Source organism: Kryptolebias marmoratus, linkage group LG6, assembly GCF_001649575.2.
Source record: "Kryptolebias marmoratus isolate JLee-2015 linkage group LG6, ASM164957v2, whole genome shotgun sequence".
In the NCBI taxonomy this organism is placed as follows: Eukaryota; Metazoa; Chordata; class Actinopteri; order Cyprinodontiformes; family Rivulidae; genus Kryptolebias; species Kryptolebias marmoratus.
This window is the reverse complement of record NC_051435.1, coordinates 24,771,730-24,785,652: the sequence shown is the minus strand read 5'-3', so window position 1 is coordinate 24,785,652 and position 13,923 is coordinate 24,771,730. Positions and strand designations below refer to the sequence as shown.

At 37.8% G+C, this 13,923-nt stretch overlaps 2 protein-coding genes across 2 annotated transcripts in view; one reads left to right on the top strand and one right to left on the bottom strand.

The window, feature by feature from the left end:
- The window catches only part of armc8 (armadillo repeat containing 8), a 31,640-nt gene extending 28,356 nt beyond the window's left edge, over positions 1–3,284 (top strand). The window contains exons 20-22 of the mRNA XM_017431820.3: positions 1,551–1,623; positions 2,507–2,600; positions 2,687–3,284. Of these exons, the coding sequence (XP_017287309.1) occupies positions 1,551–1,623; positions 2,507–2,600; positions 2,687–2,720 (201 nt within the window). The 3' untranslated portion in view covers positions 2,721–3,284. The remainder of the gene's footprint in view (positions 1–1,550; positions 1,624–2,506; positions 2,601–2,686) is intronic.
- Positions 3,285–12,601: 9,317 nt separating this feature from the next.
- LOC108245135 (olfactory receptor 6N2-like) lies at positions 12,602–13,665 on the bottom strand. The gene has a single exon (XM_017431803.2). The coding sequence runs from the start codon at positions 13,526–13,528 to the stop codon at positions 12,602–12,604; it is 927 nt and encodes a 308-aa protein (XP_017287292.1). The 5' UTR covers positions 13,529–13,665.
- Between the last annotated feature and the right edge of the window lie 258 nt (positions 13,666–13,923).

The window sequence follows — 13,923 nt, the reverse complement described above, 5'->3', positions numbered from 1 at the left end:
TTTTAGTACGACTTTGGTAAACTCCAAAGCTGCACCGCTTGCAGCATTGGGCCCCCATATATTTGAGCGTACTGTGTACTCTGTGAGCCACACAGACTCTGAGCAGACTGTCCGCGGACGGTTGAGACTTCACACTCGAGCGTACAGACTGCCTAAAATTCTCCCATGTTAAATTTCAGTCATGGCGTCCCCGGACGAGGAGGAAGAGATTGCTTGCCTCTTAGCTTTGAAAAAGAAAAGAAAAGAAGGTGCCTTTAGCCCCGTTTCTTCACCACCGCACACCTGTCAGTGCTACACAGAGAGCGGCAGTCATGATGCGCGCTGGCGCCGATTCTCACCTGAGAGCGGCTGGTGTCGCACACAAAACAGCTGCATATGAACACCATTTCTCACCGGGCGGTGCAGTATTCTCCGAAAAGACGAGGCTGTTTTGTTTCGCTTAATGCGCCCCGTGCATCTTCTATATGACGAAAGTTGGAAAACGGACCATTCGTTGACAGTGCGCCTTATAATCCAGTGTGTCGTATAGTGCGGAAAATACGGAAATTATAGTATTTCGATATATATTTCAAAATATTATACAGTATATGTATTTATATATAGTGGTGGCTGGTGGTGATATTTCTAGAGTGAGATATATAATAAAACACTGAAGCTTGGATTCCAACAGAAGCATCCAATTTGAAATAAAGAGAACCTGCTATAAATTGACATGATAACCTTTTTCAGGACAAAGAAAAACCGTAAAACAAACCACCACCAAAAACCAAACGTACAGTTGTCCAATACTTAATTCACCTGCATCCCCCTCCAAACAGCAAACATGAAAAGCAGAAAATGCATCTGTTAGCTACACTTGTCATTAAGCTAGTCCTTTCGCTGAAACCAGGTAACAGAAAATATTTGGTTTTGCCGCTGTTCCTTTTGTTGGATTTGAATATCCTTTGGTCTATCCGCCCCCAACCTCTTCACTTCCAGTTTTTTTTTCTTAAGGAAAACGGGTGAGATATTAAATAATTCATTGTTTATGTTAAACTTGCATGTCATCGTACCTACTCAGTCTACACCAAACCACCTCCACGTCCACTCGTGCTTGAGGCACGTTATTGTACGTCCACCCTCATTGGCTAAAGCCTGAGGACTCGGCTGACCCTGGGCTGAACTAAATTAGCCCAAATGAGCAGCAAACCGAGGGGGCGGGACAAGACAGCTGTCAATCATTCTGTACCGTGAAACTACATTCAATGATCGAGGCCGTGGGAAGTTAGCCCTTTGGAAAGATGCTGGGGTTTTCTCAAGACTGTTTGGCACCAGTTTTGTTCTAAATTTCACAAAATGTGATACAATATTTTTAATTTGTGTTTATTAGGTTTTTTAACATTTTTATTGTAAACACCAAGGAGGGCTTATCTCATCTAGCCTACTTATACCATCCGTCACTGTGTGTGCGTGTGTTTGTATATATATATGATGTGTGTGCGTGTATGTTTATACATACTGTGTAGTATCTAAGTAATGTGTGATTTTTAACACATCTTCTGTTCCCACAGGGACATTCGAATGTGAAGCTGCAGCTCGCTGCCTCTTTCTGCATCACAAATCTTATCTGGAATGAGGAAGATGGTGAGAGCTAGTATAGTTTAGATATGAAAAGGGAAATGTAGAGCTTCTTTTTCTTTTTTTTTTTAAAGAGCTTTGAACTTTTTTAAAAAAGTAAAAAAGTTTTAGATAAAATGTTTAATTTCATGTAGTTTCACAAGATTGTTCCATCTGTTACAGAGGAATAATTTATCCCGCTTGCACAATGATAGAAATACTGGATCTCTTCAACAGAATAAGCCCATGTGTGCTGTGTTTTTATTTACACTGATAAATGAGGAATAAATGTTTTTTTATATTTCATAACACTAAATGGCATGACTGATCTCTCAGTGGTTGGAGCTGTCACCTCCCAGCAAGAAGGTTGCAGGATCACCTCCCAACCTGGGGCCTTTCTGGGTGGAGTTTGCATGTTCTCCCTGTGCACACGTGGTTTTACTCCGGTTTCCTCCCACAGACCAAAAACGTGCATGTTAGGTTCATTGATGACTCTAAATATTCCCTAGGTGTGAGTGAGAGTGTGAATGGTTGTTTGTCTCGTTTGTCTCTATGTGCCCCCTGTGACCCGGAATGGAGAAGCGTGTAAAGAAAATGGATGGAAGTCCCGTTTCTTCTGACTTGTTTTTGGAACAACTCTGCTGAAATTTGCTAAATAAGCTGAAACTAAGACATTCAGCACTCAGCATTCACACTGCATTTTCTGTGAAAATGCAATTTTTGTAGTTAGCTTATTTTCAAATTTCAGTCCAGATGGTTGTTCCTGCAGACGTCAGCGTGGTATTTATGACTGAACTGAGCTCTAAACTTCTCACCTTATTGAACCCAACAAGGTCAGATTTGCTGGAATGTTGTCTGTGCTCAGATGTTGGTGAATGAGTTGCTTCTCTCCTTCATTGTGTGTCGTCAGGTTCTCAGGAGCGTCAGGACAAGCTGAGGGAGATGGGCTTTGTGGACATCCTGCACAAACTGACACAGTCATCTGACCCCAACCTTAGTGACAGGTGGGTCAGAACAGCAAATGCAAAACAGAGCATTGAATGTATGTTGAGCTGCCTAAGATGGTGCTGACTGTATCTGTCTCCACCAGGGCAAAGACAGCATTGCAGCAGTACTTGGCATGACTACAGTGGGCAGCAATCCTTTACTGCCAGCCTAACAATCGTTCGGAGGACGCCTGCTGTTAGTTCTTAGATTTGACAATATTGAGGCTTGCTCATTGCACAAAGACACCTTTCTCTCTCTCTATGTCTGGCTCACCTCTCCCCTGCCACCCAACACCTCAACGGTTTTGCTCAGTCCTCATTTTGTCCGATTTTGGTTGTTGGGGAAACTTTTGGTTTGAAGATCATCATCAATATTATTATTATTATTATTCTGAGGTGAAACATTTTGAGACTTTGTGCCGTGAGAGTGATTTGACGATGATGACTTTTTTTTGACACCTGATGGTGGAGATTCTGGTCTTTGAGAGGTGACTACCTTCCTAGTTTTTGTTTTGAACCTTTAGTTTAAATTGCTGTTAATATTATTGTTTTTAAGGCATCATAAGCAAGGATATATTTGGGAAAGAAAAAATGCCTCTTTTGACCCTTTGGGTGTTTTTTTGTTTGCTTGTTTGTTTGTTTGTTTTTGTGGATACATACCTCGTAAATATATAAATATATATAAATATATATAAATATCTATTTTTGGATGTTTATTTTGCCCTGACTCCTGTTAGATTTCAGATGCTTGCATTATGAATCCCAGCTCAGTACAGATCCATTGCAGTTTGTTAGAAACATGTATCTTACCCTGAATATTGTATGCACAGGTGAATAATAACAAGTTAGTTATTCAGGTCCCCCCCCACAAAACCATGAAGGAACTGTGTACTTCTGTCTGGTATCCTTATGATCCCTATGGGAAATGTAGTTCCAGAGCTGATAGGACTCACTGTGACCTCTCTGGTCATTACTGAGAACACCCAGAGGTGAGAGGATGTACTTCGCACCACTGCAGATTAAAACTTCCTGTAGCTCTCTGATGCCCTCTTTTCTGTGTGTTTGTCAGACATTCAGTTTCAGCACTACTGTGTTTTTCCCCCTAATGTGTTTCAAACATTGTGAGCAGTGATGAAGTACAACTCCAATTAAAAAAAATGGAACACATAGAAACATAGTAAATATATCAAATATTGAAACTAAGAAATTTGAAATTTGTGAAAAACAAAAAAGCTCATTTTGAATTTGATGGCAGCAAAAAAGTAAAAAAAAAAAAGGAGTGATGGGCAATAAAAGGCTGTAAAAGTAAGTGGTACGAATTAGAAACAGCTGAAGGAACATTTTGTAAATAATGAGGTTAATTGGCATCTCGTCAATAAGAAGACTGGATATCCATCCATCCATCCATCCATCCATCTTCTTCTGCTTATCCGGGGTCAGGCCGCGGGGGCAGCAGCCTAAGCAGGGAGACCCAGACTTCCCTCTCCCCAGCCACTTGGCCCAGCTCCTCCAGGGGAATCCCAAGGCGTTCCCAGGCCAGCAGAGAAACATCGTCCCTCCAGCGTGTCCTGGGTCTTCCTCTGGGCCTCCTCCCGGTGACTGGATACAAAAAAATAATAATTTTAGAGGGGCCGAATCTCTCAGAAGTAGAGATGAGCATTGGTTCACGATTCGTCAAAAAACTGCATCTAAAAATAGTGGAACTATTTCCAAAATGTTTTTTAACAGAAAATTGGGAGGACTTTGAATAGCTTTTCACCTACAGTTCATATGGGTAAAAATATGAGTTCGTCAGATTTAAAAATCATTGTATTGTGTTTCATTTACACTTTATTCAACATCTTAGCTTTTTTGGAATTGGGGTTATAGATTGAATAAATATATGGAAGGACAATCTGGAGATTCAGTCACAATGGTTCACTGTGGTATGTCTCACCTATAAATCATCTCCAATCAGGACATCGCTTGTTTTTGGTATTTCAAACCTTATAGAAGCTTCAATTAAATGAATGTTACAAGTGAAATATGCAGACCTGCAGAAGGGACATTTTTCTTGAAATGGGACGGTGTATATATTCCTTTTATGATCCCAAAATCAACAAAAGGGATTTGTATATTTATTACTTGAACTTTTCTTTCATTGCAGATTGGAGAAACTTAAATAAATGTCATGTTTTCTCTCTTCACTTACACATCTTTTGGTAATATGCATACACCCTTATTTTTTAGGACTTCTATGATGTAGTTTTTGTGACAACAAGTTAAGCATGCAGTGAAATCAATGCACACTCAATTCTACCTGTTGGCTTGCTTGGGTTGCCACTCTACAAGGCAGGCTGTTGTGTCATATAATCAAACCCCACTCATATCTTCATTTATTATGAACTAATAAAAGAATTAAAATTGGATATCTACAATCACATCACAAGTAAATATTAAAATTTAGGATCTACAGTTCTATTGAGTGTATATATGAGTAAATGTTTTTGCATAAACATGTTTAGCTACAGTGTTTAAAAACTGCATTGAGTTCATATAAGATTTAATAGTGCAGGGAGTTGATATATTGTATATACCTGCCATGCATTAATCAACCAGTGAGTGAGAAAACAGGCAGAGTTGGGCACGTTTCTTAACGAAATAATGAAATAAAACACTAGCTAAACATGTTTATATTAAAATATATATTTATATACACACTTAATAGAACGGTAGATCCTAAATTTTAATATTTACTTGTGATGTGATTGTAGATATCTAATTAGAATTAGAAGCAGATGTTTGTCACACTTTGATGAAGCACAGATCACCCCGGTGAGGCAGGACTAACGAGAGTCTTACATTCTGGGTCCTGCTGCCCAGGCTCAGATTCTTTAGTTTAGGTAAATATATTTCCTGCTGGGATTTGTGCGTTTAAACCGACTTTAAAAGAAGAGGAGACAACAATTGTAAAATTTAAATGTACAGCACCTTGAAAAAGACTTGATTCCACCTGAACTTTTTCACCTTTTGTCATGTTGAAACAACAAATTTTTAAAGTATTTTACTGGGAATTTATGTGGAAGACTAACACAAAGTAGTGCATAATTGTGAATGGGACGAAAATTATACATATAGGGATTTTTTTTAACATCTTACAAAAAATAATCTAAAAAGTAGTTTGCATTTGTATTCAGACCTGTTTACCTTGATACCATGAACTAATATCCAGTACAACCAAAGTCCCCTCAGTAAATCTGTGGTGGTCTTGGCTCAGTGGTTAGAGCAGTCATCCTCCAAAGAGATAGTTTGAGGTTCAATTCCTGGCAATAGGCAGTCATGTGTGGAAGTGTCCCTTAGCAAGGCACTGAAACCCTCATTGCCTCAGATAAGCCCCATTGGTGTATCAATGTGATCTAATGCACAGATTAGAAGGATTTATCCAGATGAGCTTTGTAGCAATGTAGTAGAGGGCTGTATGAATGTGTGTGTGAGACTGGCTAAATGAGGGCACAGATTGTTTTGTACACTTTCTGTAGCCTGGTTGGCTAAAAAGGCACTATATAATAGAGCTGGTTGATTACTGACTCACCAAGGTTAATGATCCGAATCCTCGCACTGAATCAGGACTGATGAGTCCAAGGTCTTAATCAACCCGAATCCTTCATGCCCTATGGCAGACTGCTGCCAAGTCTGCAAGCTAGCGAACTTGCCAGAAAAACAGCTGACTACCCGAAAACGCTGCAGACTCAGTTGAGTTGCACGTACACATTTTCAAAGATTTCACATACACAACATATATTTAATATAGGTTAACATTTGAGTTACCTTAAATTTGATTTGCACATTTTATGTTTTTGTTACATCATTTGTGAGATGTTTGTTGTTGTTTTTTTTGGTGTGTGGAAGTGTAAAATAAACATCTCTGAATAATGCAAATCCAGGGCCATAGTTCTTTTTTTTCTTTCTTTCTTTTTTTTGTCAGTGTGGGGGGCAGTTTGACCAACTCAAGTAAGCCAGATCACTTTAGTGATTGATTCAGATTAACCCAAGTACATAAAATAAACCAAATTGACCAGCTCTACTATATGAGTACAGTCCATTTACCATTTAAATAGAGTTCACCTGTGTGTAATTTAATTTAGTATAAATACAGCTGTTTTGTGATGGCCTCAGAGGTTTGTGACAGAACATTAGTGATCAAACAGCACAATAAAGACCAAGGCACACACCAGACAGGTCAAATATTAAAATTGTTGAGAAATTTAAAGCAGGGTTAAAACAACATCTCAAGCTTTAAACCTCTCACTAAGATTTGTTCAACTGAAAACAGAAAGACAACGGCGAACCTACCAAGACGTGGTAGTCCACCTAAACCGACAGGCCTGGGTTAAACAGGAGAGCATTAATCTGAGAAGCTGCCAAGAAGCTTCATGGTAACTCTGGAGGAGCTGCAGAGATCCACAGCTCAATTTGTCCACAGGACAACTATTAGTTGTGCACGCCACAAATATGGCCTTCATGGAAGTGTCAAGAAGAAAGTTATTATTGAAAGAAAACCATTATGAAGTTCTTTGGTACAAACCTAGATGGTTTGACAAAACATTGAAGTAGGGGGTGAAGCCATACTTCACAGGATTTATCCGTAAAAAAAAAATCACTTTGTTGTGTTAATTTATCACATAAAAATACATTAAAACACTCTGAAGTATGTGGTAGTAACATGACAAAATGTGTAAATGCTTTTTTCACGGCACTGCTGAAAGGAGCTGCGTTAAGCTAGATTTATACTTGATGCATTGATCACCGCACGAGGGTGCGTGCGCCAACAGTGACGCAATCGCTCTGTCCCCACCCCTGTGCGAAGGCCCCACACGGTGTTGCAGTACATGGTCATGCACCTCCCAATTTTTGTAACTTGGTGCGGACCGCATGCCGCACTCCATTTAAAATAGGCGTTTTCTGTGCTCTAGCAGAGCTGGTTCGCCTGTATCAGCATTTATATGATCCCTCTATAAGAGATTACAAAGATAATCAAACGGTTCAAAACTCATGGAAGGAGATTACTGCTGCAGCCGATAAAAAGGAGCGTTTATAGTCTTATGATGAGCGAATCACAACTAAAAATACAGTACAGTTAACTATCCTTATATTGTCATATATGTACTCGACATTTCATTCAAGGCAGATAAATCAATAAAAGTCAAACTGAATGCTTTAATTTTAAACATCCTCTCTGTATCACAGCCAGAAACACAACAGCTCTTCCTCCTGAATACGTGCAGCCATATTTGATGTGACCTTTTTTTTTTTTTTTTGCAGGACCTAAATCATTTAATAAACAACTCATAGAACACAACAAACTCTAGTAGAGGATACATGTTAACATCGAAAAAAACCCCAAACACAAATGTGATACATGTAACAACAGAAAGGAGGGAAAGGAGAAAAGGAAGGGGGGAGCGGGCAACTGTATAAATTTCACAATTCTTGTATATTTGAACAATAAAGACAGAAAAACCAGAATGGGAGCATGGGTTACATGAGGACTAAATCAAAATAGTATAAAAAGGGAAATGTTGTCATAAATCCTTAAAGAAATGTTAGATTTCTGACTCTTGAGTGAGATAAAATATTGTTTAGAGTCATTGATAAACATGGTGAATGATGGTAATATATTCCTCCACTTACTACAATGTATTTGATATTTCCCCAGAAGAATAACAATGTTGATCATGTCAGATAGAAATGAATGAAGGTTGTCCTTATAAAACATAATATGGGATCATTCAAAATGTGGGATATTACTGATTTTTAGTGATAAGCAGGGCTCCCGCCGGGTGGTCTATGGCTCCTGGGGTTTGGCTGGACTTGGCTGGGTCCCGGGGGCTGCGCTGCTCTCCGATGGGAACCCCCTTCCTCTAGACCTCACAGAGGACTGGTGCCGGCTGGTGTGTTGGGGGCTCTGGGGGGGCCTCTCCTGCTTGGTGCTGGGCGGTCTCTCTGCTGGGGGCTGGTGTGGGCCGGATCCCGGGGTGCCTTGGGGTGGTGCCCGGTGTCTGTTTGCCTGGGATTGCTGCTGCCTTCTGGGGCTGGATCCACGTGTGTATGTGTATATATATGCATATTTGCATATATATGAATCTGAATCTAGCATTAGCATAAGGCCTCAATAGACAATGTGCTCAGCGAATGTCTCAGACAGTGGGGAACAGAGGACGAGGTGCTGGAAGTACCATCATGGGAGGACAAGCCCTTACATGGGATGTACCACCGACAAATAACTGAAGTGGCTGATATCGGGAAATCCTACCAATGGCTGGAAAAAGCTGGACTCAAGGACAGCACAGAGGCACTCATCCTGGCCTCCCAGGAACAGGCCCTAAACACCAGAGCAATAGAGGCTCAGATCTACCACACCAGACAAGACCCAAGGTGTAGTTTGTGCAAGGAGGCCCCTGAGACAGTCCAGCACATAACAACAGGGTGCAAGATGCTGGCAGGGAAAGCATACATGGAACGACATAACCAGATTAAGGTTTGAGGTCCCTCTTTGGTTAAGGAAATAGACAAGGAAATCACACAATGATCAGTTAGTGGAAATACTGAGATTTCAATATCAATAATTAAATTAAATTATTAGAAATGAACCAGTAGTCTATTCTTGAACACTGACCATTGGAGGAATTAAACCAAGTACCTTGAGTTGCAGTGATATTTTTCAGTCTTCAATAATCACTGAAGGGTTTTGACCTTTTATAACTTATTTTATTGATATATAATCACATTATGTTTTTTGATAAGTGTTTTATGATTTAAAAGTTATTAGGTTTGATTAATATTTACCTAGTTTCAGAGTGTTAAAGTGTTAAACTTTATCTTTGCTCAAGGCCTCAAAAGAAAAGATGTTGGAAGGAGTTTTTCACAAGCTCATTTGTTCCGCAGAAATATCTGTGTTCAGCTGTAATCCATTAACATAAAATATAGTTATGCTAGCTGGAATACACTTGGTCTCTTGGTCACATAAAACATCTACCTTCCTTCCCTGCATCATCTCAGCAAGTTCTCTGCCCTTGTCTGTCATTGTTCCTACATTTAGAGTTGCTACCCTCAGTCCTTCACTCTTGACTTTTCTCTTCTCCCTCTGTCTCATAGACCATTTCCCTCCTCTTAGTCTTTGACAAAAAAAAAATCATGAGATCATTTGAAAGAAATCATGACTTGTAAATTGATAGTTTTTAGGTTTACAAACCATTAAATAAATAAATTTTGTAATGCTTCAAGGAAATATCATTGACTGCAGTTTTAATCTCTTTTTACAAGAAAAAGAGATTTCCTTTTGTGTTCACTGACATCTGCAACTGTACTAACATAAAGATGCATCAGTTTTTGTATTGTTGACTGATACCAATATTTGATTCTTGTACAGCTTTAACCTTATTCTGTTGCTGGAGTTCAGTTGTTTAAAGATGGATATAATTGCTGGGTGTTAGACTAACAGAAAGATTTCACACTGCAGCTCAACACATAGTTAATGATCATTTCACTACAGAAACATAAGATTTTTACTTGTTAAGTAAGTGGTGATCAAGTGGTGATAACAAAGTTGAAAAGCAAAAACAAAATGCTCGTACATTTTCAGACGGACATAAATTCCAGTTGAATTCGATCTGCTGACTGTAAACAGGCACCTGGTAACGAACCTGATAATATTTGTTGGACAGAAAACCATTTAATGCTAAAACTTACCTATATAATCTGATGTTGGTACTTCCAGTCTCAATATTTCATCAAAAATATATTTCTTTCCAATTTTTGTTTAAATTGAAAATCTGTTCATAATAAAGTGTTTATGATATGTTTTAGTTTATACTGTAGGGATAATTAAGGACCTGGTTCCAGAAACAACTGAGGGTTCTGAAGCACTCACAAAAGAAGAACAATTCTTATAAGTATGATGGACTACAACCATTAAAAGCTTTTTAACAGAAAGATCTTAAAATTAATCCTCAAGGCAACAGTGTAGTGACTTTAAAATTGGCATATGTAGTCCCTTTTTTTATTATTTTTTAGGAAATAGCTGAATTTCAAAGTAGTTGTACCTTTAAAACTGGTTTGTTAGAAACACCAGAAAGAAGCGCTTTCCCCCAAAATCATCAAGTTACTAAGCTCTGTCTTTCTGTCAATGGAAATCTAAAATGTAAAATAATATCCTCCATATTATTAGACAGAGATACAGTATTGGAACAAATGAAACTCAGCTCAAAAGGTTCCCTACTGACATCTTGTGGCAGTGTTAGAAGTGTATCACTACCAGGTGCCAGTAGAAGAAGACAGTTGCAATAAATGTTCAAATTCATATTTTAGAACCAATCTTTTTTACTTCAAAACTACTGTCCATCTCCAGTTCAAAGAAGGTCACATATATCTTGAAATTTTAGACTCATTCACCTGTTTGAAAGTAAGTGTGGTGATGATTAAGCCATTCCTTTGGAGTGATAATACATATTGCTACAGAGAATGAAGGATTTTACTTAATAAAATCATGCATATTTAATGAAATTGCAAGCAAACCAATTTGAAAAAGGTTTATGCCTCTAACAAAGTTGTGAGAACAGTCGAAGAAAGTGCAACGATGGACTGACTATATTTTTAATTTTTTGTTTTTGGAGGGTGTGGATGTTATTGTTCCATAAATTTCCATCTTTCCTAAAATGATACAAATTTGAAGAAGAGTTTTGAAGAAAATTCTGAATTACTACAAAACCTTAAAGATCAAAATTGTAATTCTGAGTATTCTTGAAATTCTGGGTATTGCAAAAAAGTGATACTTAAGAATTTGAAAAACAAAAAGAATATAACTTAAAAATAAATTGTTATCAGATTTTGTTTATTTGGACAGAATGTCAGCTTGCAATATTTCACACTACTACAGACCTGCATGCAAACACCCCCATGGTGTTTGCATGCAGGTCTGTTTTTATCTTATTTATCACAAAACATAACAAAAAAAAAAAAGTTGACTGATGAAATTTTTAGGTAATGTTTGGGTTGCCACAAAAAAAGTGATTAAATGTTGATGGTGATCTGGATCATAACCTGGATCCTACAGTCGTTTGTGGGGGGCTGTGGTTCACTGGTTAGAGCAGTCGTCCTCCAATGAGAGTTGGGGGTTTGATTCCTGGCAGGAGTCACATGTCGAAGTGTCCCTGGGCAAGATATGGAACCCCTCACTGCCTCTGATGTGTGTCCCATCGGTGTATGAATGTGATCTAAAAGCACTGATTGGACTCTATAATATGGATTAGTTTCGTAGAGTGCTGCATGAATGTGTGTGTCTAGATGGGTAAATAAGGGGGCGGATTGTGTTATAAAGCATTTCGAGTAGCGTATTTGGCTAGAAAGGTGCTATATAAACATAGTCCATTTACAATTTTTTAATGATCCTCTGCTCTTGGCGGAAGTTTGCACTGTCCGAGTACTTCTACTTTTTCTATGTGATGAAAAAAGAAGTGTATGTCTTTTTCCTCTTTTTCTAAATTAAATGATCTAGGATTGTGAAAATAACAGACTGGTAAAGTTCTGTCATGTTGTTTCATCTTTATCCAGTGGTAAGGTTTATGCATACATATTATTGTCTTATTTTAAAATTTTGACACTACAGAGTCATTAGTCCTATTAACTATCATATTAACAAACCCAATAAAACACAATGTGCAACACTGAATGTTTAAAGAAATGGTAGAAATGATCAACTGTGATTTCTTGTGTGATTAAAAAATGCTCATTCAACTTCATCTTACTTGTAATTGAACAATTTGAAGACAGAGACAAACAGAAACTTGGGAAAAGTAATTCTTCATGTTGTCAACATAAATGCCTCTTCCATATTCAATCCGTAAACTAAGCATTTTAAATATGCATGCAAAATGAACCACATTTGTTTTCAGTCAAACTAAGATATCATAGGATTACACATATTTAAATTTTTACATTATATCAAAAACTGCATCTGTATGTTCTTTATGATTGTTGCTGTATTAGTTCAGTTTTTCCTGACAGAATACACTCTTCAAGTGTTTAGTAATTTCTTTCATTTTTAGCCCGTATATGATCGGATTAAAAAGTGGATGACAAACAATAACTTGCAGAGTCATTGTTAAACGCACCAAATTTGGAAAATCATATTCTAGTTTAACTATAATGACATCAAATGTAACCAAGTAGGTAAAATTGAGCAAAACCAGCAGGTGAGGTATACAGGTTTGGGCAGCTTTTTTCTTCACCTCTCGACAACTCCTGTAGGTTATTATAAATATCTTTGCGTATGTAAATAGAACAAAAAGAACAGGGAGCACAGTAACATTTATCAGGACAATCACACCATATACAGATAATGCTGCTGAACTTATGCAGTGAAGTTTGTAAAGTAAATTGTTGCATAAGATTCCTTTTAAAAGGAAGTTACAGAGTTTTGTATTGGCACTCAGAGCAACTGGCACTGCCATCTGACAGGCAGGTACAAGCCAAGAACAGCTCAGAAAAACCGCAATGATAGTTTTGGTCATGACTGTGTGATATTGCAAAGGTTTACAGATTGACACATACCTGTCATAGGCCATGACTGACAACAGTAGGAATTCTGAACCATTTAAAGAATAATATAGAAAACACTGAAACAGACATATTGGGTAAGTTACTGTTTGTTTCTCAGATAAAAAGTCAATCAAAAGTTTTGGGTAGATTGATGTGCTGTAAAGGATAGAGTTTGTTAACAAAGCTGCAATAAACATGTACATAGGCTCATGGAGGTTTTTGTGAATCCAAATAAGGCAGATGATCGTCATATTACTACAAAGTATTAGAATGTACACTGCTAACATAATCACAAAATATAAATATCTGTATGTTTGCAATTCTAAGTGTCCACCAAAGGCTATAAATGTTGTGTTAAATTCATAATCCATTAGGTCTGTGATGAAATAAATGTTAATGTACAGAACAAGCAGATTGTACAACAAGCATTCAGAATTAAGAATAGTTAAATTAAGTCCCACTCAGATAAATATACACAGCCTGTCACAATTACCTTCTGTCAGCAAGTGTTTACCACAGACCATGAGACAGAAACCAGATTCTAAGCGTTGTGTTTATTTGGTTGCTTCCCTCTTCAGTATCTCATTGAAACTCCACAGGGACTTTTAGGTGCAAACCAGTGTTTCAAACCACCACAAACATTTGTGTGTGTGTGTTCATGTCTGCTTGTTTCTCTGGAGTGTGACACCTTACTAATTTATTTTTTTTGCTAATCTGACTTTAAAAGAAACAAATAACACCCTTTTTTAAGTTCACATGATTTCTT

Excerpts from the sequence above, each read along its gene's own strand:
- LOC108245135 (XM_017431803.2), bottom strand. The coding sequence starts at position 13,528 with ATGGATTATGAATTTAACACAACATTTATAGCCTTTGGTGGACACTTA.